Consider the following 25,884-nt stretch of genomic DNA (forward strand, 5'->3'; position numbering starts at 1 on the left):
CATGATTTCGTGAGTTCACAATGAATAATGAATAAACACGTCTGCATTTGAGTTATGGTTTAATTAAGCATTGATAGATTTTAATTGTTTTGTTGATATTAGCGAACGCTCAAGTGGCAAACAGTCTAAAATGAACCCATGTAGCCTTTTTTCCAGTATAAGCAAAAAAGATACTCTATCAAAATAATAAAGAACGTAATTGATTGACAAACCTCAGATAAGAATTATGATTTTATTATCTTTACTGTTTCGTCATCATATTTTACTAGATAAATCTAGATGGCATGTACAGAAAAATACTAAATGTTCATTAAATATAATACATGCTATGTCAAAAAGCAAACTTCCTGTATCTCAGAACTATGTAAGAGGTGATTTAATGTACAACAGGAAATATGGCAAATATTACAGAAAATAAATACAGGTACAGCTGTCAAAGTGTTACTAGGTACCTCCTGCTTGTCTTAGTGATGCAGGCTAAGTCAGTCTATAGAAATATCAGCTAGATACGCATAAGTGAAAGCTTCAGTTGAGTCAAGCTAATTCATTATATTTTTGTAGAAAAATACATTTTGTGTATTTTGTATCTGTTAGATATATCAGTACATTGGCTCCATGGTACTGATAGTAGATATAGTCATTTATCCCAGTGTTCAGAGGTGACAGGTTCAGATGACGGCATCTATAGGATAAAACAAATGATTGTTAGTTCTTAGTTTAGAAGGAAATAAATGTAATATATGAAAGCTACATTTTGCAAAACTAATGTTGAAAACTGCCTGAAATTTTACATTTAAATAGATTTCATGTACGCCCTCCAGTAAACTGACACACTGTGGGGATGCATTAACATGAAACTAGCTGATTACTTAGTGTTGTATTACAGGCAGTTCATGTTTCAGCTCAGTTCAGTCATTCTGTAAGCAGTTAAACTTAATATTTATGATATAATTTACATCAGTTCAAAAATGCAGAACTAGAAAAATAGTTTTGAAATAAAATTTTTGCATGAATTTACAACAAATAATGAATAAACATGTTGAAGCATGTTTGAATTATGGTTTAACAAGTCATCGCTAGATTTTAATTGTTCTGTTGATGTTAACAAACACTCTAATAGCATTGTGGCCTAAAATCAACCCTTGAAGCATTTTTCTACAATAAGCAGGAAAGATACTGTGTGAATTGTGCATGTTAACATAAATTGAGTCGAAGTTGCCACTTGATTTTTTTTCCACAAAAATCCATCATGTGACCTTCTAGGCCCAAGATGAGCTGTGTGGAATATCTATAACATGCAGGGATTCAAAGGATTCTGAAATAGTGTATGTTATTAACAGGAGTAAGCACCTCCTGAAATAAGACACTCCCCAAACATTGACCAGTCATTGCATATTCCACTCTGTTTGCTTACCCCGAGTTCTGCAGCGCCACCATATTAGAAACCCAGTTCCAGCAGCCAAGAAGCAAATACAGGCAAGAGACGTCCAAACAGCGATTCCAGTGTGTTTCTCACCAACTGCACAATAAAACATTTTCATTTAAAACATTTTCATTCCGAGTTTTACACAGGTTGTGAGTCATTACTGTACAAAAGTCAGTAGAATCACTAAAAAGCTTTCACTGTTTTATCTTTAGCATTAAGGACTGAACAGATTAAAAGGACTGTTTGATGTTTTTGTCACAAGTATTGTTTCCTTACAATGAGAGATTCCACTGTCTATGCATATAAACACAGAAAGATTCATACAAAGGCCCAATCCCGTTTCTCATTTTTACCCCTACCCCTCATTTTCGAGTGTCACCTTATCCCTTGGAACTGAGTTATAAAGGGTAGCGGTTGAAACCTTTCCTTACAAAATGGGACCCTCAAATAACAAAGGGCATTACTTCATTAACAGGCTACTAGCACTGCTCTGAATGCTTTCAAAGAGGGGATACAACAATTATTTATTATCTGCCACCCCTAATTATTTAAGGTGGAACGGGAAATTTAGCTAGCTAGCTACCAAGACATTAGCATACAACAAATGAATTTTATGCTTGTTATGAAGAAAAGGACCACAACACATTGAAATGACATTAAAGATAATACAATGGTTATTGTAATTTTTTAATGGAGAAAATTCTCACGTTTGTGTGTTTCTTTCATCGCTCGCGTAGCCATCTTGCTGGTTTTTCTGTTTTTCTAATAACACTCTGTGTGGAGTGTGCCTCTGAAAAACTTTGCCCTACCTATCTCAACTAAAATCGGGACACCCTACCCCTAGGCAGGAACGCGCAAAACAGAGGGCTAAGTGGTAGGGACAAGGGGTGAAATGGGATTGGGCTAAAGCATATTTATTTTGCATTAACAGGACAATTCTGAACTATCTTTATTCAGTTTTTGAGATGTAAACAAAGTCATTCACAGTGGTTTGATGTGAAATATTTCATTGTAGAGAAACTTATTTATTTCTTTACAGTGGTGGTGATAGAAATAAAGAGTCACAATATCTAAGACAGATACAACCATTTTATTTAGTATCCAAAACCACCAGCGAACCTACAAGTGTCTTTATTTAATGTAAAGCTGATGATGGTAAAATATGGAAAATCTAAAAAAGTTTTCTTTGGGAACTGTTCTGCCTTACAGCACCATGCATGTAACCTCTTCACCGTGAAAGTATTTTAAAATTAGGTTCCTGACTAAAATCTCTAAACTATTATGAAACAATGTCTCATATTTTAAGCTCATATCCAAAATTAATAGAATAACTTTATGTGAAGGAGCTTTGAGAGGTATTAAACAAGCGGTCTCCAACCCTCATCCTGAAGAACTACCTTTCTGCAGAGCCTAGTTCCAACCACAATTTGCCACATCTGCTCCAGCTAATCAACCTCTTTACAAGTGCCTGATTTGCTGGATCAGATATATTAGAGTTAAGTAAGGGGCGGGCAGGAAAGCAGGAGACCGCTGTATTAAACTCTTTCTTATCACCATCACTGTGAACAATTCTGACTCAGTAAGTTTCTCTAGAACACAGCATTTCACATCAAACCAAGTTCTCTGAAAGTAAGTAAAGTTTTCACATTAGAAAATTTATTTCTTTACAGTTTAATTGTGCAGAAACTATAAAACTTCTCTTTTAAAATGATGAAATTAAATAACACATATTTCATGACGTGCAAGAGTCATCCTACCCCAGACTGTGGTGATGTTGTGTGCTACGCTGCTATGAAGAACTACACAGCTGTAGGTGTGTTTTCCTACATCCTCCTCTGGAACTGTCACACTCTTTCTGGTCTGGTATGTGCCGTCCTCGTTGGGCAGCACATCAGTGACCCCTCCATCCACAGGGTGCAGATCTGGGCCAAGCCAGTCCACCTGAACCGCCTGGGGATAAAACCCAGTCACATGACACGTGACTGTAATGGAGCCGGTCTTCTGTTTCTCAAAGATCCTGACTTCTGGAACTGGAAAACATAAAACTACATTAGAAAAATTATAAAAGAATCAGTCTACCAGGGGATTTTAGTCCCACTGTTTACTCATGCTAGTGTAAATGAACAATAACATGTTATATCTGCCGCACTGTAATCAATATGGTGATGACCAAACCAAAAGTGACATTTTACTAAAATAACCACCACAGCACCTAATACTGGTCTAAGGCCTAGCCTAAATGGGTCAAAAGTTTAGCATTCTTTCACCAGCCATAAATATAATTCTGTTGTGAAAGAATTTATCTTTACAATTATGAACTTTGCATATAGAAATCTGTCTGACCTTTTCTGGTGTGGACTCTGGGATCATGCTTGAACATGTTCAATTGCTCCAGACACCTTATTTTTCCATAGGCAAGCGATATTTCATTACGACCGACTTCATCTCTGTCTCGTAGATGCTTATAAACAACTGCTTCAGGAAAAACAGCAACAAATGTCTTTCTGTCAAAATCAAAGCTTACAAAGTCCTTTCCATTGAATAAGTGAGTGAGTTTTGCCTTGTAGGTTCCATTTGGATAGAAGTAACAGCAGCCATGTCCCTCATATATGTTGCTGTCAGCCAAAGAGTCTAAAAATAGGAAAAAAAAAAAAAAGATCAATGCTAGTAGAAAATGAGTGCTAGTATATTATATGTCTGTTTGTATAGGTGGTTAATATGTACTAATTTGTACTAGTTCATTCAAGTATATAGACAGGTGACAAATAAAAGGAAAAATGTACAGCCCTGTTTCCAAAGAAGCTGGGATGCTGTGCAAAATATAAATAAAAACAGAATGCACTGATGTGCAAATCATTTTAACCCTATTTCTAATTGGAAATATTACAAAGACCATTTATCAAATATTGAAACTGGGAAATTTTATGTTTTTTTGAAAAATATATGCCCATTTAGAATTTGATGCCAGCAACATGTTTGAAAAAAGTTGGGACAGGGGCATGTTTACCACTGTGTTGTATCACTTCTTCGTTTAACAGCACTGTATTTTTGTCCTTCGTCATTTTTTTTGTTTCTTAATTCTCCAAATGTTTTCAATGGGTGACAGATCTGGACTACAGACAGGCCAGTTTAGCATCCGAATGCTTTTACTGCAGAGCCATGCTGTTGTAATAGAGGCAGAGTGTGGTTTGGCACTGTCTTACTGAAATAAGCAAAGCCTTCCCTGAAAAAGACGTCATCTGGATGGTAGCATAAGTTGCTGTTTATATAAGGTTTCTTTTTTGCATGGTAGAGTTCTGACTTGCATTTGTGGATGCAGTGATGAGCTGTGTTCACAGGCAGTGGTTTTCAGAAGTGTTCCTCAGCTCATGCAGTGGTTTCCACTACAGAGTCGTGTCTGTTTTTAGTGCATTGTCACCTGAGGGCCCAAAGATCAGGGCCTTCCACATTTGGTTTTCAGTCTTGTCCCTTGCACACAGATAGGACAGTGCATGTGTGGCATACACAAAAAAAAACGGTAAAGTCCTGAATGCTTGACCCCTTCAGTGAGGGGGGTGTGGTGGCTCTATCGTGGTATGATTTTGCTGACATGATTGAAGCTGTTCTGACAAACTTTTACCTTTCAAAACAGACTGTTTTCCTGTTACAGCTACAAGGTCCAAGGTTGATGAAGTTAAGCTCTGACTGGGCTAGTAATGTTAGCTCGCTGAGCTGCCAGATGATTAGCGTTTACTTGTCTCTTTCTCTGAAGGACTTTAGGATGACTGCCTATTCATTATGAATGTAAGATTTGTGTGATCTTTTATAGATTTTTGTGGGGCTTAAAGCTGCAGTAGGTGACATATAAAAACAGCTTTCTGTCATATTTGCTAAAACTATCATGTTCTGTGTCCTGACAATCGTACATGAGACAATCTGTGAAAAAATCTGCCTCCTCAAGCTTCACCTTGTGCTCCTAATGCCATTTGCAAGACTCCAAAACAGCCCAAATCAAAACAACTAATTAGAGCCAGGAGGAGTGTTTGGCGGCGTGCCAATCACTGCTCGTGCACAATTCAAAAAAACTGTCCATAATGGCGTATGCTGTAGTTTGCCATTTTCTTTTGTAATGGTATTACTTTTTCCTTTTAGAGGTATTATAAACATCTTAAAAGTCATTAAATTTGTACTTTGTAAAACATTATAGGTACCCTGGCTGAATTAACAATGAAGAGACCGTTCTCACTCTGTGGTTTTAATCTGCGCAGGTATTCTAGCTTTATGAAAACAAAACAAGAGCATTAGGCATACATTAAATAGCAGTACAGACATTCCAGTGTCTTTCCTTCTTGTTCATCCTTGGTGTTCTGTCCATATTTCATGTTAAATAGCGCCCCCTGCTGAGAACTGCCCTGCTGGCAGCCTTTGTCTTTCCCTTGCTAGGGCAAACCTGGAAATAGCTTTGCTGTGTAAAGTTATCTGGTGCAATCCTGTTTGATTACCCTATCAAAAGCATCGTCTGTAAGTGTTTCCGACATCATACAGACACTAGTTTAATATTTTAGAAGTATGTGTGATTCATGTTCATTAGCTCTTTTATCTCATTTGTGTTGAAAAGTGCTATTTAGCCTTGTTTCTATATCATCCCATTGTTATCTTAGCCTCTGTTCCTTGTTGCTATGTGTTCAACCATATGAGAGCTTAAAGCTATTTATACACAGGGTTTGTAATTTGTCAGTCCAGTTTGCATAGGTTTGAAATGCTTATTTTACTAAATGTTAAGCTGCTAGTACATAAATTTCATAATCAGCAGAGCATTGTATTCAGTAGCCTTCTCCATTCACCCTGTGATGTTGTATATTACTGAGCAGGCTACAGCTCTAAAAGCATTACTCATGCTGTACATTGTTATTCTTATTTTTGTTCCTATAGGTTCACTCCTGTTCACTCAGTGCGTGAATCTGCAGCTCAATAAAGCCATTGAGACTGGAGTCTGTATCCTGACACCCATGTGTTCATTTGAATGGAGTTTGGCTTGCTGTTAAATTGTGTACATATATACACACATTGAGAGCAGTACACTTGGGCCTTGTTCATATACCACATAGACAGAAGACACAAAAGAAAATTGGACTGTTCGAAATATTTCAACTTAAAAAACTACTGTTCATTACATTAGCCACTGCATATTTTCAAACGCCTGCTAACGCAGTGTCACTGGACAACTCAACACGCTGGGGGTCCATCTTGCCCACTCAAAGAGAACAAGGCTAGTTGTGCTATCTTGGAACCCTGGCCATGGATCATATTGTCATTTTGAAAAGTACTACATGGCTCACGGTCATGTTTCGTTTATTATGTGTTTAAATTTAAGAATGTTGTAACCATATGAATAAGACTAAGAATTAATTTGGATATATTTAGTAAAAAACTTATTACATTATTTAATTGTATGAGTTGATCATCTTAAGTAATGCATCTAGTTCTCAGCGCAAATGAAAAACTGTACCTGTTCTGTTAAAGTGCTGAACAGCTGATTCAAATCCCAGAGTTATGATATAATTCTTGCGGTCAGTGACAGAGTGTATACGTTTCCATTGCCATTGTCCTGCAGTAGTGCTGAGCCAGTCAGGACAGGGCATTTTGGAGTCTTTATTACTGTCATGGTAGAAGATGGACACATCATTCACAGACATCCAATACATATATTTAGGAAGGTTAAAACCCTGGGATACAGCTGCATGGTGGCATAAGCTTTGAGACTCTCCATCTGCAGGAAACAAAAAAAGCTCTTTGCTCTAATCATCAGAAGTCAGATTCTTACACAAACAAAGCATTTGTTCTAATAAATATCCATGTTGTTTTACTTCTACTGTAAGACTTAATATGGAAACACTTCTTGATTTCAAACTTCATAATGGTCACTGTTGCAGCTGTAGAAAAATATCACATCACACCACCACATATATGAAAGTGTTCCATCACTTATGGTGAACGTTATTGATTTTTGACTGTTTCACACTTAACTGATGTCGCACATTATTTCCCATTTGAATGTCTCACTTACAGCTAAATGTAGGTGAAAGAAACTGATGCTGAGGAAAACATTTTTTTTCTGGACATGGGGCCAGAGATTTTGGTTCGTTTGGTCAAATTTGAAAGCTGCTTTTGAACCAGGGAGCAGTCCAGAAAACCCATCTTTACTAAATTTATAAGATAATGTTTTATTAAATGGGTTGTTCTGAGAATATCTGAGAATATCTCAGAACAACCGCTTGGGACACTTATGTAGGTAAAGATGGGGGAAGAAGCCCTACTTGCCATTTCCTTGAGTATTTCCTATTTCTGTTTATCTTTTTTCCAGCATTTTTTAAACTTGTTCTGTTTTACTGATTTCTTCATATGGATTCTCTATGTGTGTAACTGTCTGCCTCAGATTGTAACATCAACTAGGAATGCTTGAAGCCAATTAAAAGTGCATGAGTCAAAATTGAGGACTCATGACCTCTAGCGGTTAAAAAAGTGAACTACAACAACATTGGAACGATTTTTTAAAACTCCTTGGATCCGCCTTTTTTTCTGTTTCTCTTTTTTCTAAGTAAGTGCACCCCCGGTTTCAGGAATTGGTGCTGCCCCTTTTGACAGAAAGAACTTAATGTAGGCATGTACTATAACTGCCTATGAGTTTCTGGAATCTACTGGAAGAAATTTGTGCCCATTCCTCCATGCAGAATTCTTTCAACTGGGCAGTATTTGAGGGGTTTCTTGCATGTGCAGGTTTCACCACCCCACCCCCCCACCCCCAACAGCATTTCAATGGGATTCAGATCTGGTCTTTGACTAGGCCACTCCACAACTCTCTATTTCATCTTTTTGAGCCATTCCTTGGAGGATCTACTTGTATGTTTGGGATCTTTATCCTGTTGGAAGGTCCACTTCTTCAGCTTCAGCTTTTTTACCGATGGTCTCATATTGTCTTCAAGAACCCTCTGGTATGAAAGAGATTTCACAATTGATTCTATGACTGCATGCTGCCAGGCCAAACTGTAACATTTACACAACCATGATTTACAGTTGGTATGATGATCTTTTGATCAAATGAAGTATGGTTTTCGCCAATCATTGCTTCTAGTATTGCAGCCAAATAACTCCATTTCTGACTTGTCTGTCCATAACACATTGTTTCAGATGTCCTGGTCCTTGCCTTGATATTCATTAACAAGTTTTATTCTTGCTCTGATGTTTTTTTAGACAGCAAAGTCTTCCTCCCAGTGTACCTCCCATGTAGGTCAAATTTGTGCAGCCTTTTTCTAGTGGTGGATGCCTGCATTTTTACGACAACAATGGCAAGAGCTACCAGCAGATCCTGTGATGAAATTTTGGGGTTTTTAAAAACTTCTTTTAGCATCTTAAGGTTTGCTCTTGGGTTGAAATTTCCAGGGTGGGCTGGCCTGTACATGTTGGCAGTGGTTTTAAGTCTTCTTGACTTGTATATGACTTTCTGGACAATGGAAGGTTTGATTTCAATTTTGTAAACACTTCTCAAATTGAGAATGGGTATCTACAAAGTTCTTTCTGTTAATCAGTTTCAGCTGCTTTGGTGTTCATGAAATTAACAACATGTGCACTAGAGGAGCAACAATGAAACGACCCCGAAAACAGGAATGGTTTAGTAGGTGGAGGCCATTGACATTTTGTCCCTCCTCATCTTTTCTGACAGATTTTTCACTAGTTTTGCAGGTGGTTAGGGTCAGCGTCACTACTAGTACCATGGTGCGGTACCTGGACCCTACAGAGGTTGCACAGGTAGTCCAACTCCTGCAGGATGGCACATCGATACGTGGCATAGCCAGAAGGTTTGCCGTTTCTCCCAGCACAGTCTTAAGAGTATGGAGGCGATTCCATGAGACAGGCAGTTACTCTAGGAGTGCTGGACAAGGCCGTAGAAGGTCCTTAACCCCTCTGCAGGACCGGTATCTGCTCCTTTGTGCAAGGAGGAAGAGGATGGGCACTTCCAGAGCCCTACAAAATGAACTCCAGCAGGCCACTGGTGTGAATGTATCTGCCTCATGAAGCCTGATTCTGATTGTTTGGTCAGACACATTCACACCAATGGATGTGTCTGACCAAACAATCAGAAACAGGCTTCATGAGGGTGGCCTGAGGACCCGATGTCCAGTAGTGGGCCCTGTGCTCACTGCCCAGCACCGTAGAGCTTGATTGTTTGTTTTCCATAGAACACGGGAATTGGCAGATCCGCCACTGGCACCCTTTGCTTTTTACAGATGAGAGCAGGTTTCACCTGAGCACATGTGACAGACGTAACAGGGTCTGGAGACGCCGTGGAGAACGTTATGCCGCCTGCAACATTATTCAGCATGAGCGGTTTGGTGGTGGGTCAATGATGGTCTGGGGAGGCATATCCCTGGAAGGACGCACAGACCTCTACAGGCTAGACAATTGCACCTTGACTGCTATTAGGTATCGGGATGAAATCCTTGGACCCATTGTCAGACCCTACGCTGGTGCAGTGGGTCCTGGGTTCTTCTTGGTGCACGACAATGCCTGGCCTCATGTGGCGAGAGTATGCAGGCAGTTCTTGGAGATTGAAGGAATTGATACCATTGACTGGACCCCCCCCCCTCGCTTGACCTAAATCCAGTAGAACACCTCTGGGACATTATGTTTCGGTCCATCCGACACCGCCAGGTTGCACTTCAGACTGTCCAGGAGCTCAGTGCAGCCCTGGTCCAGATCTGGGAGGAGATCCCCAGGACACCATCAGTCGTCTCATTAGGAGCATGCCCCGACGTTGTCAGGCATGCATACAAGAACGTGGAGGCCATACAAACTACTGAGTACCATTTTGAGTTGCTGCAGTGGAATTTTGGCTAAATGGACTAGCCTGCTGCATAATTTTTTTGCTTTGATTTTCGGGGTGTCTTTGAATTCAGCCCTCTGTAGGGTGACAATTTTCATTTCCATCAAACAATTTGGCATCCTTTTGTTCCTAACACATTACCCAGTCCATATCAGGAAAGATATTCTGCATGATTTTTTTCCCGTTGAGATCTGATGTGTTTTCAAAGCGTTCCTTTAATTTTTTTGAGCAGTGTATAATGGCTGACAGGAGGTCAGTGAAAACACAGACAAGGGCTCCACTCCATTCTGCAGTTTTTCAAATGGGGTTTCTCAGACACATAATGCACTTGTACTGATGCTATTGCTAAAACAATTGTTTATCATGTTCCACGCATTTTCCAGGTTATTTGTACTAGTAATAAAATAAATAAATCAAGTAATGCACCTTTAACAAAGCTTCTCTGCACATGCATCATGCTTTCTCCAAAGTCTACTAACCACTTGCATGTTTAAAACTTCTTAAGAGAGAAACCTTAGACCAATATTTGAGCAATAACATTTCTTTTTGGAAGCCACATTTAGTGGTGCTTATGCAGAAACATGCCTTACACCCAGCAATAACCTCTGTTTATCACTTTCTTTATACATTTGTCAGAAATTATGAGTTTCTGAGACACAGCTGATCCGTGAGCTTGGTTACTGCTATAACAACACCAGAGAGACATGTGAGGGAGTAACATCTATGATGTAGGTCAAATCTTGCACCTAAAGAGAAGATTATAAGTCAGCCTACAAAATCCAGACTTACTGAGTCCTACTCACCAGTCCACACTTTCTGAAGATGTAAGAGAAGGAATAAAACACAAGCGTTCTTCATGGTTACTAAAACAAGAACAAGTCTGTCCAGAATGAAAAAGAAAGCAGTATTAGCCTGAGAGTCTCTCAGCACTGAGCTAAAGGGTAACAGGCCACACCCTCAAAGAAAAAACACCTTCAGCAACCTGTGATGAAACCCATGTTTGTCCTGTGAAAGACACAGAGAGAATGCCTTGCTGATAAAAAGTCTTAGCATGATCAACGAATCCTGCATGGCGAGATGTGGTATTCTTGGCATGCTTCCTTTTCTCTGAACCTGCTTGACCACTTTGGATGTGCTTGTCTCATCCACCATTCACTGCAACGAAAAATTCTGATCTGGATGCTTCAGATATTTTAATAGTCGTCAAGGTTCTCCCTGACGATTAACACATTTCTCACATGATGTACAATCACCTTTAAACCGCCAGCCCATGCATGAACCCCTAACCTGTTTCTGGAAGATATGCGCGTATCTGTATCTGGCAGTTAGACAGACGAGATAAAGGAGCCAGTTAAGGTGGTTTGGGTGTCTGATCAGGACGTGGAGGCTTACCAGGCATGGCCTACTGGGACGAGGCTCTGAGGTCATCCTAGGACCCACTTGAGGGATTATATGTCCAAGTTGGCCTGGGAGTGGCTTGGGGTCCCCCAGAATAAGCTGGAGAAAGTTGTGATTAAAGCACAGTTTAAAGGAAGAAGTGCGGTTCACTGAACATTATATTTTTTTCAACAATATTCCGGTCAACATTCCATTTCCCTAGTAACAGATGGCAGTATGAAGTCAGCTTATAGTACAGATGTTATCATTACACCCAATACATACTGAACATATGAAAATATCCCTTATTGAAATGGCCATTTGCAATAGACACAATGCAAAAACCTGACAAAAACAATTCCAGGCTTGAACAAGAACATTTCTATTTTCTATTTTCTAGTTTCTACTACATCTTATGTAAGACAAGATCTGTTTGTTACAACACTAAAGGACTGTTTCACATATTATGTATGTTGGTATCAGTACAGACAACATACATAACAGTAGCATGATAACACAAGTAATCACTAAATTGTCTCTTCCTTCCAAAATGTATGACTACAAGCATAGTATATGATAGTGAATGAAGAAAAGACAGGAGTTGGCTGAAAGATGACAGAGATGTTTTTTTCCACGGATTTATATCATACAGTGATTTTACACAATGCTAGAGGTTAAAAATAAGATGACCAGATTTTTTTCAATTTATATAATTTGCTTAATAATGGTTTCTCTCCAGTATTGTTTTGTGACAATAACACACTGATCACTGTTATAATCTTGTTATTTCACTTACCATTACAACTTCATCAGCCCCAGATACCAAATCTAATAACCACCAAACAAATGTAGATCAGACATGTCCAAACAGAGACGTCCAAACAGAGACGTCTGCACAAACACACAAAACATATTCATATTAACCTTCAACATATGAAATTTAAATTTCTGAAATGTTGTTGTAGTTTTGTGAAAACACGATGATTTCTTATGATGAAACAGTCAAAAGGTTAAGGTGTGTTTGTCTCACACACACTCTTTCAGATCTGAATCTCAGGCTGTTTTTCAGATCACACCCTCACCAACTTCATCTCGCAGCACAAGGGGAGGATGGGTCAGGACACCAGGCTGCACACATAACTCAGCCAGCGTTGTAGTCCCTGTAGTCACTCAATAATAATCCTTAGTATATAATAATCGGAATTTATGCACACTGATTGACTGATTAACCCTTTAAAATCTGAATTTTAAAGGGTTAATCAGTTATAATAACCATCAAAATATACATTTAACATAACATGATATACACTAGTTCTTACCTCTTGGAAAAAAGTAGGGTTTGATAAATAAACTGGATACCTAGCTTACATATCAAGTACACAACATGCTTACATAACAATCATTTACAAGTAAAAAAAATCTTAAAAATACATTTTGTAAAGCTTCATGAAGACAGTCAGAAGATTCTTAAATAAAAATGAAGGTATAAATAAACAGTCCACATTAAAAAGGAAATACCGACTATAAGATTATATATAGACTATATAATTCCTTATGAAAATGACCATAAGCACTGGGCACAATGCCAAAGTCTTTTAAAGCCGATTTACAGTAAAAAACAAAAACTGGGTGGTTGGTTATCATGTCCAGTAAGGAGAAGGCTATAGTGACAGAAGCTAGCCCTTTAGATGCATAACGTTAAAGCTAACACTGAGGAGGACTGAACATTTTGTACTTGAGAATTAAATTGTGAATATGAGCACTGTACAGTCCTGTTTAATCTGACTAATTTATTAAGCTAACTAGAAGCAGCTAAGCTAAGAAAAGCTTGGCTAACTAACTGATCTAAGTGTTTTGTAATGTTATATATTGTTTGACGTCATATGAAAATACAGTACCACAAATAAAGTGTAGGAATTACGTTAAAAACAGCTCCAGATTATCTGGTTGGTATGTGCTTGAATTACATGGTCCTCAGTAACACTTGGTCACCATTTCTTAGCCTCATGATTCTGACATCTGCTACCGTTCTCACTGCAGGTTTGCTCTGAGGAGTTTTGTCTGGTGTTTTTCTTGTCTTGACAGAGGAAGCAATGAATAGAGATGGCTGCTCATCATTGTTTTGCAAACAGTCAATTCCAAGTCTGAGTTTACAGACCTGCTTTACATTTTCCACAGAATCCCCAAATAACATAATGTAACAGTTATGAAAGCAGGTAGATAAATCTTACCTGCTCTTCATCATTTGCTGCATCTGTATTACATGTGTAATAACTTCTTAACTGCCTGCTCTGTCCATTAATTCCTCTATAAGTGGATATTCAAAGTACACAAGTGATCCAGAGTTCGTGTCATTATAAGCATCAGCCTTAACGTGTTGATGCAGTCACTAGACCTGCTCTCCCAAGGCATACATATACCAACAAGCATAGCGTGCAACAAGACCGGAGTGAGCTGAGAAATGACAGAGCTGCATTGTAAACAACATACACTGCAATGATGTGTTCTTGATGACGATCAGTTCAGCTCACAGCATCTACAGACAGGAGGATGAAAGCAAGAGAAAGTGTAATGAGAGAAATTGAACGTTAAAATGCAGTTAAATCTAGGAGCTCAAGCCTTAAAGTTGTGTGGGTAAACACCTTTAGAAATGAAGTCAGTCATTTGAAGATTTATCTCATACTCTTAAAAATAAAGATGCAGAAAAGGGTAATTTGCACCACTTTTGGTTCCCTGAAAATTTGTTCAAAGGATAATTCTTTAGAGAAACAGATGAGTGAAGGTAAAAAACTTTTTGAAAGTCTAAAGAACATTTGCATGTTGTTCTAGAACCCTTAAATTGGTATAGGACTTTATATACATTATATCTTATATATTACAAATATTATATCATATATTTTTTTCAAGCACAGTGTTGTAGCAGAATCAAAAGTTGTTTTATGGCATTACCCCAAGAGCTTCATAAAAGAAGAGGAAATCTGTGGTTCTGACCTTCGGGATGAATGAACGTCGACTGTGAGTCAAGACACTTTTGACTGGGCACACATTCCCATTTGCACTCCAAAATCTCATGGAAAGTGTCCTCAAATGAGTACAGGCTGTTATAGCAGTATGGGGGGGGTGGGGGTATGTGTGTGGCAACTCCAAATTAATGCCCATAGTGTGATGATCAGGTATCTACATACTTTTGGCCATATAGTGTTTTTGCCTTCTTTCTGCATTTACTAATGGAAAAAAATTCACAGTGTCCGCAAAATCTACCCCAAAGCAGTTATAGTTATAGCAGCTATAGTTCCTATCACCTTCAAGATGTCGTCAGATGGGAGATTTCGTAGTTTCTATCTGGAAAATCTCACTCTGGAGACGTGTCAGGCTGTAAGATGAGAGTCAACATGTTTACAACAGATGGAGCGATGGTGAAATTTAAATAAAACTAAGTGAATTGATTTTACCAATGGGTTTCTCTAAAGAATTGATTTTCAAAAGTACACTTTAATCACTGTTTACCAAACCAAAGTGATTTGCTTACCATTAGATCTACAGCAGCTCCAGAAACCAAATCCAATGATCAACAGGCAAATGCAGCCAAGAGACGTCCAAGCAGCAATCCTGCTGCGTTTCTCCACAACTACACAAAATATAATCATATCATTCCAATTTACAGAATTATTGTTAAAAAATGACTCATTGTAAAAGCGTAGAGAAGTGTTTGAAGCATGTGTGTTGCTTTAATATGGCAAACATAACAAGTCTTTAGTACTGATTGATTAAATGATGTGCAGGAGTCATCCTACCCCAGACTGTGGTGATGTTGTGTGCTACGCTGCTATGAAGCACTACACAGCTGTAGGTGTGTTTTCCTACATCCTCCTCTGGAACTGTCACACTCTTTCTGGTCTGGTATGTGCCGTCCTTGTTGGGCAGCACATCAGTGACCCCTCCATCCACAGGCTGCAGATCTGGACCGAACCAGTCCACCTGAACCGCCCGGGGGTAAAACTGTGACTGTGATGGAGCCGGCCTTCTGTTTCTCAAAGATCCTGACTTCTGGAACTGCAACACAATTAAAAACTCCATGAACTAAAGGAACAAAGCTATTTCAGATGTATTGTAAATGCAGTGGTAATCTGCTGAGCTGATGACATTGATAAGTATCTTTATGCACACATTTTTCTGACCTTTTCTGATTTGGAGAGCAGGAGCATCCCTCATTATGTTCAGTCGCTCCAGACACTGTATTCTGTAGTAATATGCTAAGCCATGTCGAGCAACCGTATCACTGTCTCTTAGATGTTTGTAAACCACCGCTTCAGGAACAGCAGCAACAAATGTCTTTCTGTCAATATCAAGACTTAAGAAGTCCTTTCCATTGAATGTGTGCACTAACGATGATTTGTGGGTTCCATTTGGATAAACAGAACAGCAACCCATGCCCTGATATACATTACGCTCAGACAATGGACCTACAATTAAAAAAAACAGGGAGGTAACAATTTCAGTTCTAATATGTCACATATCTATCAGTTATTATCTATTAATAATAATTATAAATAATAAATATTAAAGCAATTTTTCAAAATTTCTGCATAATTAAATCAAGCGCTCTATAAAGACATGTTTTGATGAGTTTGCTGTGGAGGAACTCCAGTGGCACATAGCTCTGACCACAACACCACTGAACACTTTTGGGATAATTTGGGATAAAATCAAAGTCATTTAGTGTGGTTTGATGTGAAATGTGCCGTTAAAGAGACACTTGCAGAGTCAGAGTTGTTCACTGTGGTGGTGATAGGAACCAGACATCCATTTAAAGTCTCTAAAAGCTGCCCCACAGAAACTTATTACATCATTACATATCAACCCACTCTGAATGACATTGTTTGAAACTGAGTGATGTTTACATCTGAACTGAATTATACTTATATAATTATGCATTTTAACATCAGTGGAAGTCTCCTTTAAACACCCCCCTTTACTTATACAGGCTATGGATAAAAGTCCTGCACAGCATGCAGTCATAATACGTTTACAGTATGTTTACATTACATAAAACTGTAACCACGCTGATCAAACAGGTACAGCTTTTACAGAGCAAATGGAAAAATCCCAGCACCTGTCAGGTTGAAGTGCTGAACAGCTGACTCAAAGCCGAGGGTAAAAGCCTGCCTGTTACGGTCTGCCCAAACTTGCATAGTGATCCAGTGTTCTTGTCCAGCTGTACTGCTGATCCAGTCAGGACGAGGCATTTTAGAATTCATATTACTGTCATAGTAGAAGATGGTCACGTCATTCAGGGTGGTCCTCTGCATATACTTAGGGAGGTTAAAACCGTTGGACACAGTCACATGCAGGCATAAAGACTCTGGATCTGCAGGAAAGAAATTCGTGTGTTAACATACAACCCCATTTCAAAGAAGTTGGGATGCTGTGCAGAATGTAAATAAAAATAGAATGCAATGATGGGCAAATCATGTAAACCATATTTTTAAAGGAAAATACTACAAAGACAACATATTAAATGTTGAAACTGAGAAATATTATTGTTTTTTTGAAAAATATATGCCCATTTTGAATTTGATGCCAACAACACGTTCAACAAGTTGGGACGGGGGCAAGTTTACCACTGTGTTTCATCACCTCTTATTTTAACAACACTCTGTAAGCGTTTGGGAACTGAGGAGACATTGCTGTAGTTTTTAAAGTGAAATGTTTTCCCGTTCTTGTTTGATATAATAAAATTTCTCAGTTTCAACATAACAATTTTCAATGAAATATAGGATTAAAATGATAAAACTTTTTTAGAAATGGAGTTGTACAAACTAAAAGTCTTACAAAAACAAAACATCTATTAAAAAACACATGGAAAGCCACCCCTGTTTGTTGAACAGGAAGTATTAAAGTCCACACAGGATTAAATGAAACTGGAAGTAAATCCTACCTTCGTATGAGCCGCTATACACTCGATGAAGGAGGTGTAAAACAAAGAAAATGAGTCTGATTTTCATAGCCACTCTCTTTACATCTGCACAGTTCTGGTGTCTCTTCTGCTCGTGCTGTCTTTCCGATATTGAGTCATAGTCTTAAGTGTGTTTGTCTGAGTCTCGGGAGCGCGCACGCTCACGTGATCCGCTTTGAGGGCTGAGGTAGTAGTTTCAGTTCATTATTTTAGTTATATAGACCAAATAAACCACTGTGCATTTATATCAATGGCAATGTAGCTTTAATGTACACAATACCACAGTCTGACAAGCATCTCCAGGCCTGAGGAGAGATTTTTACTGTTGCCCTGTGTGGCTCATGGCTCATTTCAGAATGATTGAAATCACGGTACCACTGTTTACATTTGGACATGCTGTGACCATATTGATCAAATAAGAACATCTCCAAGTCTTCACTTACACTAATTTTGCTTGGATCAAATTTAGCAAAAGAAACATTAAGTTTTACTCACAAACGGTTCTTAAGAAGAAATTTCTTCTTAAAACCCACTTAGGCAGTTTTCATGAAGATTCTGACATTCACCAACATTTTCTTATTTGGGATTTGTTCTTAGGTAAGAACAGAATCTACACACACTCAAGAGCACAAGCGTGTGAACAATTCTGGTTTAGGACTGTCATGAATCTGACATAGACTTTTTCTTACCTTTCTCAAAAACACATTTAAGAAAAAAAAAAACAGGAAGAAATTGGTGAATGAGACCCATTATTATTATTGATAATGTAAGTAGATTAAAAACACATTACCTGTCCTGTTGAACTGATTAATAGCTGAGTCAAATCCCAGAGTAAGAAAAAGTCTGTTGCGTTCTGTCCAAAGATTTATATAGTTCCAGTAATATTGTCCAGCGGTACTGTTGATCCAGTCTGGACGGGGCATTTTAGAGTCCATATTACTGTCATAGTAGAAGAGAGTGATGTCATTCACAGTGTTCCTCTCTATATACTCAGGGAGGTGAAAACCACGAGAGAAAATCCTGTTGGAACATACTTCATTTCTTGGTTTTACCTCAAGCACCTGTGTGGTTCGGTCCCGTTACAGAATACCTCCTCATCAGTGCAGATGGTGGATCATGAGGCTTTCTAGTACTTAGTTTGACTTTTCCCATTACTAAACCTGACAACTTTCACCTTCGACGTCTGTCACCTGAGGAGAAGCTTTGTTTGAAAGGAGGTACATGTACTGTACATGTATGGTGGCGGTGCTGGACATGTTTTCAGTAGCTGAGTTAAACATGAGAGTAGCTGAGTGAAATATGTCAGTGAGTTAACAATGTTAAATCTGTCTGTGTCTAAACAGAACATTGATTTTCAAACTCTATATTGGATTTGAGTGGCTTTAAAACTCTATATTAATCAAAATAATAGGCACTTCATCCACACCCCAGCTAGGAAACAATCTGAGTATGAAAGAGCAGGTAGCACATCCAGATCATTAGTCCACTCTTGTATGGATCTACGCTGTCAATAAAGATACTTTTATCCATAAATCCCTGTTTATAATCCCTGGCTAGTTGACTCTGAAAATAACAATCAACCAGCAACTCTTTAAGCTCTCATTGTGTCAGTGAGTTGTTGTGGCAGGTAAATAAAGAACTAACCCAGCTAATATAGCAGAATGATCTCCCCCTAAATAATAATCTGGGAACATCACTTTTACAGTGTAGCAATGAAAGTTTCTATAAAACCAATAAATTATTACTGAACAGATAAAATCATGTTTGCATTTTTAAGGGCTATATTTTATCACAGCACACAGTTAAAAGTGAAAATTTAAAAATAAAATACATGAGATGCTCTCCCATGTTAGCAGCTCCAATAGCAGAAAATTACACATACACATACTAAAAGGGGCTTGTGGCAATTTACCACAACAGGAATGGCACCATATGATTTTTGATAGTTCTTTTCTATTTTTCATGAATTTTCTCATAATGAGAGTGAATATGTAAATAAAAGCAAACACACTCAGGACTTTGTTGTGGATGCATTTATTTTAGCTCTCCTATGAATCCTGAACACATAATGCGTTATAAATGCATTTATAAGGTGTTTTATATCCTACATAACCTCATAGTGCTGGACATACTTAAATTGGCCCTTCATGTGGTGATCAAGGTTAAGCAGTGTGTTGCTATTAAGGCTGTAAGATGAGAGGAAAGATGGAGGAGATGAATTTTTGATTTGGTTTAATAGCTTGATGGTGACGTGGTTGTGAGCTGTTCAGACAGACATCTGGGTCTGAACCCCTGATGATCAAGCCGAGGGCGACAGTGGCAAGGAAAACTCCCTGGCGTGAGGAAGAAACCTTGAGAGGAACCAGGACTCAACAGGGGAACCCATCCTCCTTTGCTGAGCAGTGATTGGAGGAGAAAATGAAGGGCATAACTAGATAACTAGACGTGGGGAGCATCAGGATTATGATCAGCCATAAGACAATGGCAGATTAGTTCATTTTTACCACTGTGCCTCTAGTAAAGTGCCGACTAGCGGCTGACTGGATGATCAGGGCCTGCAGGCAGGAGGAGACAGAGTAAGATATAAAGAAAAGTAGAAAGTCACTTTTGTTCGCACTGGATTGGTGTCTGACAGAATGCGGGGCTCTATTTTATCTAGATGTGCTGAAAAGGGCCCACACTTTTTAATATTTAGCTATGGAGTCTTTGAGGGTGTATTTAAAGCTGCACTTGGTGTGTTTTGAGGATTTGGAGACCCCTCTGGTGGAAATGTGTCATTGCTTTTCTATATGCGTCTAATGACAGACCAGCTCTGTGCATCACAACTACTGAACTTCCTTCCACAAAGATCAGTTCACAGTTGTTTGTCTTCCTATTTGTCCAGTTTGTTTACATATTGCTGTATCTATGATCCAGAAATGGTATCAGACATCAAGCTAAATGGATGAGAGGATGAATGCAAGGAAAGACTTGAGAAGACTGAAAGATGGCAGATCTGTAAGCTCCACTGTTCTGTCCCAGAGCAAACTGCAGTAAAGAGTTCCTGAAGAGCGTCAGTTCAGCTCACAGCATCTACAGGATAAACAGCACAAAACACGAGGAAATATAATGAATTTGATTCAACCTGACATGATGAATACAGTTAATTAAGAACTTATATATAAAATCTGAAAGCTGTGAGTGAGACATATAAATGATTTCTTAAGTAAGCTAGGAAGATGGGAACACATTTGTAAGGAAAAGAAGAGGAGGAAACATCACAGCCTCCCATCAAATGCCCAGAATGATGTACAGAGATATAGATGATTCTAAAATGACTGAATAAAATTATAATAAAATAAATATCCCAAATATCTCATATTTCAAAAGTGACCAGCTCAAGGCAGATAAAAAAAATCCTCAAATAACTTCTTTTTGCTGCCAAAATATTTGAAATATTGCATATTATATTTAAATGCACCATTTGTTGTCTAGTTTTAGTCAATCTGCACTGTATTGTCATTGCTATTGTATTATTATTATTGTATTGTATAGTAAATTATTACTGTAAATAAAATAAGAAAAATTGTCCTGGAGTACCACTGTCCTGTATGCTGTAGTGTTATCTCTGTTCTAACACCCTCAGCCCATCTCAGGAATGGCTTGTTAATAGTTCATTAGAGCATGGGAAACTCTAAAATGTGCAGGATGGTGGTGCTCTAGGACCAGAATTGTGAACCACTGTTCTAAATTCTAGTATTGATATTCATGATAACACATTGATCATTAACTCACCATCACATCTACAGCACCTCCAGAAACCAAATCCAATAACCAGCAAGCAACTGCAGACCAGAGAAGTCCAAACAGCAAACCTGTTGCGTTTCTCCACAGCTACACAAAGGATATTCATATTATTATTCAACACTAAACTTAAAGATTATTGTTCAATACGTGGATCAATGTAATAAAATAGTGGAAAGTTTAAGGCACGTGTTGGTTTGATAGAGCAAATAAAATAAGTCTTTAGTACTGATAGATTAAATAACAGATTAAATGATGCACAGGAGTCATCCTACCCCAGACTGTGGTGATGCTGTGTGCTACGCTGCTATGAAGCACTACACAGCTGTAGGTGTGTTTTCCTACATCCTCCTCTGGAACTGTCACACTCTTTCTGGTCTGGTAAGTGCTGTCCTCATTGGGCAGGACATCAGTGACCCCTCCATCTACAGGCTGCAGATCTGGACCGAACCAGTCCACCTGAACCGCCCGGGGGTAAAACCCCATCACATGACATGTGACTGTGATGGAGCCGGCCTTCTGTTTCTCAAAGATCCTGACTTCTGGAACTGGAACACAATTAAAAACTACTTCATCTTCCAACAAAAAAGAAACAAAAGAATAAATCTACAATTGGAATTGGCTTAGATATCTGTGAACATACACTACAAGGCCAAAAGTATGTGGACAACTGACCATCACACCTATATGAGCTTCTTGAACATCACATTCTAAAACCATTTGAATTAATACAGAGTTGCCCACCCACTTTGCAGTTGTAACAGCATCCACTCTTCTATGAAGGCTTTCGACAAGGTTTTGGAGTGTTTCTGTGGGAATTTGTGCCCATTCAGTCAAAAAAAGCATTTGTGAGGATGTGTTCAGTGTTGAGGTCAGGGCTCTGTTCAGACCACTGGTGTTTATCCACACCAAACTCGTCAAACCATGTCTTTATGGACCTTGCTTTGTGCACAGTCAATGTGAAACCCAGGAACATTGCCTGGCCTGGGCTTCAGGAGCCATAACCTCAAATATATTTTGACCAGTCCTATAATTTGGAAAACCCCAAAACAATCCTACAGTGAACTGGGCAGAGCCCTGGATCTTGACATGCCCAGCCAATGCCCCTGGCCTTCCCCAAACTGTTGCCAAAAAGTTGGATGCAGATAATTGTCTAAAATGTCTTTGTGTGCTATAGTGTTTATATTACCCTTCATTGGATCTAAGGGGCTGAGCCCAAACTCTAAAAAACAGATCGGATATCCCCAGATCATTATCCCTCCTCCAGCTGACTGCCAGATAGTTGAGTATGATCACTGCAGAGAAATCAATCTATTGGCAGTGTGATTTACACCACTCCAGTCAATGTTTGGCACTGTGCATAGTGATCTCAGACTGGTGTGCACCTGCTTGGCCATGGAAACCCATGAGGCACCCAACGCACAGTCATTGCGCTGATGTTGCTATCAGATACAGATTGTAGAGAGTGATTCAACAAAGGATAGGTGATTTTTACTCGCTGTGCTCTTCAGCACTTGGCAGCTTCGCTCTGTGAGTTTTTGTGGTGAATTTGTGGTGATTGCACAGTGATTTGCTTGATTTTATGCATATTTTAGTAATGGGTGTGGCTGAAATACTTAACTCAGTGGACAGGAGGGGTGTCCGCATAATTTTGCCCATATATTGTACGCAGTCATACCAGGTTCTTGGAAAGCAGATTGTCAAATCTGTGCAAGACACTATAAACTAATACTAGTGTAACTACTAAATCACATTAGAATGAAGTGCATTAAACATTTAGGAATCGCGTGCATCCATAAGAATTATCTTACCTTTTCTGACACAAACTTTAGGAGCATGCTTGAAGACATTAATTCGATCCAGACACACTGTTTTATAGACATTTGTTAAGACATGTAGATCGACTTCATCTCTGTCTCTCAGACGTTTATAATATACCGCCTGATGAACAGCAGCAACGAACGTCTTTCTGTCAATATCAAAGCTTAAGAAGTCCTTTCCATTGAATGTGTGAGTTAGGGATGTCCTGTAGGTTCCATTTGGATAGAGGTAACAGCAGCCACTGGCCTGGTACACGTTTTGGTCAGACAAGGAACCTAAAACAGGAGCAGACAGAGAGAAATATAGTTTGAGTTTGAACACTGTTTGAATGTTATGTATCTTTTTATTCCAGGTCTCCACTTTGTATTGGAATGCGAAGAATGGTGTACATTCACTTTCCCACACTGAGTTCAATACTACATATGGGAGTTCTGCTTTAAGAACAGACAGTATTACTATTATTCATTTTTGAAGTCTCAAAGACTAAATATAATATCATATTTTCCCCCCAGCATTTATTGTGTCCACTCTTTACCTTTATTACAGCTTCTATTCTTTTCAGGAGACTCACTTTCAGTTTCTCAGAGAAATCTGCAGGGATATTTTTCACACCTCCAAAGTTCAGTCTTAGAAGTTGTTTACATTTTCTGCTTCTCACAATCCAAACAATCCCAAACACATTCAGTAATGTTGAGGTCTGGACTCTGGGGCGGTCAGTTCACTGTTCTGAAAACACCAGCAGCTTCTTTGTTTGATTTTTTCTTTTTTGTCTGTGTTCTTTTCTCAGTAAGAGCTTCTTAACAGCTACGCATCCTTTCAGACTCACAGTGGAAGGATGGACAGAATCTCCTGTAGATTTTTTTAGATCTGAATCAAGAGTGGAGCTTGATGTTCTCCTCTCTCTCAGAGATGAAAGCTTTAAGTGCTGTTTATCTGATGAGCGCAGTTTTGGTGGTCTCTTGCTGTTAGGAGTCTCATTGAAAGAATTTCTCGTTGAAGGAATCTCAACTGTATTGCTGAAATGTTGCTCTTTAATTGCTAAGGAGAAATTCAGTGTAGATCTTTTTTGAGATACCTTTTAATAATTTTTGAACTCCAGTTTTGAAAACCACAATGCCATTTGGTATCACTGGGCTGGAAAGGCTTAATTGAGAGGCATCGATCACTGCATTCCAGCAAGGCTCATTTTGTACATTTCAGAATGATTTAACAGAAGTCACGGTACCATTGTTTACATTTGGACATGCTGTGACCATATTGATCAAACAAGAACATCTCCAAGTCTTCACTTTCACTAATTTTGCTTGTATCAAATTTAGCAAAAGGAACATTGAGTCTCACTCACAAACCGTTCTTAAGAAGAAATTTCTTCTTAAAAGCCCCTTACACAGTTTTCACAAAGATTTTGACATTCAGCTATGATTTCTTATTTGGGGTTTGTTCTTAGGTAAGAACATAATCTATGCACACTCAAGAGCACAAATGTGCAAGCAATTCTGTGGTTTAAGGACACATCATGAATGTCACACCTCCTCACTCTGCTTCCTTTCTACTACAGAGACACTTGAGATCATGGACTGACTAGAGGACTCCAACTCCCATGAGCCAGTGGAAGGTCACATGATTTCCCTACCATCACCATCTACCAATGAACATTCATTCCAGCACTCCTCATAACCAGAATTCTAATCTTCACCCCTGTTTGTCATTTCATTTAATTAGTTAGTTAGTATAAAAGGCCAGGCTTTAGTTCAGTTCAGCTTCTTTGTGAAGTATTGCGGACCTATTTTGTTGCATATTGAGCAGTCTTTTGTCTGAAAAGCCTTTCTGTGTATGACCTGTTTTTTGTGTTTGTGACCTGCCACTTCATGTTTGCCCTTTGGATTGGATTGTTGTGTATTATTTGCTCTCTTGATTTTCGATCCTGGACTGGTTTTGGTTTTTCTCTAGATGTCCCTCTTGTTTTGGTTATCCTGCTCTCTGGTACTGACCATGGCCTGTTCTGACTATGCTCTTTGTAACTGTCCCAAGCAGTAAACTTAAACCTTCTCTTTATATCTGCGAGTGTCTGATCTTTGCTTACTTTGTAACATTAAATCTGACATAGACTTTTTCTTCGTCCGTTTTTCAAGAACAAATTCAAGAAAAAACTTATATTGGTGAATGAGACCCTTTATTATTATTTACAGTGTAAATAGATTAAAAACACATTACCTGTGGTGTTGAACTGATTAATAGCTGAGTCAAATCCCAGGGTAAGAAAAAATCTGTTGCGTTCTGTCCCAAGATTCATATGGTTCCAGTAATATTGTCCAGCGGTACTGTTGATCCAGTCAGGGCGGGGCATTTTAGAGTCCATATTACTGTCATAGTAGAAGAGAGTGATGTCATTCACAGTGTTCCTCTCTATATACTCAGGGAGGTGAAAACCACGAGAGACAATCCCATGGATACATATATTTACATATTCAGTGTCTGCAGAAACACACACACACACACACACACACAAAACACACACACACACATAAACAAAACATTTGCCTTAATAAGACTGTTTTCTGCTCATTTATTTGTTTTAGTTTTGTATCAAGTCGTAATGTCAATTATGATTCACCAGGATAATATTTCTATCTAGGTTTAGGCTTAATCTCCATCTTAATC

General features: G+C 38.7%; 2 protein-coding genes and 1 pseudogene across 2 annotated transcripts; all 3 read right to left on the reverse strand.

Moving 5' to 3' along the window:
• Window positions 1–582: 582 nt before the first annotated feature.
• Window positions 583–11,169, reverse strand: LOC118800997 (class I histocompatibility antigen, F10 alpha chain-like). The gene is made up of 6 exons (XM_036561168.1): window positions 11,090–11,169; window positions 6,915–7,175; window positions 3,770–4,057; window positions 3,184–3,456; window positions 1,415–1,519; window positions 583–682 (listed from the first exon to the last, which is right to left on the reverse strand). Exons 1-6 carry the CDS (start codon window positions 11,142–11,144, stop codon window positions 669–671), a joined length of 996 nt encoding a protein of 331 aa, XP_036417061.1. The 5' UTR covers window positions 11,145–11,169; the 3' UTR covers window positions 583–668.
• A 3,016-nt stretch (window positions 11,170–14,185) lies between these two features.
• On the reverse strand, window positions 14,186–17,765 carry LOC118800996 (annotated as a pseudogene).
• A 2,814-nt stretch (window positions 17,766–20,579) lies between these two features.
• Window positions 20,580–25,678, reverse strand: LOC118800998 (class I histocompatibility antigen, F10 alpha chain-like; the record flags this gene model as incomplete). The annotated part of the gene is made up of 5 exons (XM_036561169.1): window positions 20,580–20,691; window positions 21,394–21,492; window positions 21,678–21,950; window positions 23,214–23,498; window positions 25,438–25,678. Coding segments are annotated over 5 exons (912 nt in total), but the record flags the coding sequence as incomplete, so codon positions are not given.
• Between the last annotated feature and the right edge of the window lie 206 nt (window positions 25,679–25,884).

The sequence above is a fragment of the Colossoma macropomum genome, unplaced genomic scaffold, assembly GCF_904425465.1.
Source record: "Colossoma macropomum unplaced genomic scaffold, Colossoma_macropomum, whole genome shotgun sequence".
NCBI lineage: Eukaryota > Metazoa > Chordata > Actinopteri > Characiformes > Serrasalmidae > Colossoma > Colossoma macropomum.

Bases quoted from the DNA above. Each gene is read 5' to 3' on its own strand.
- LOC118800997 (XM_036561168.1), bottom strand. From the start codon at position 11,144: ATGAAGAACGCTTGTGTTTTATTCCTTCTCTTACATCTTCAGAAAGTG. The intron at 7,176-11,089 runs GTGAGTAGGACT...TGTTTCCTGCAG, and splicing joins TCTTCAGAAAGTGTGGACTG to ATGGAGAGTCTCAAAGCTTA. The intron at 4,058-6,914 runs GTACAGTTTTTC...TCCTATTTTTAG, and splicing joins TCAGCACTTTAACAGAACAG to ACTCTTTGGCTGACAGCAAC.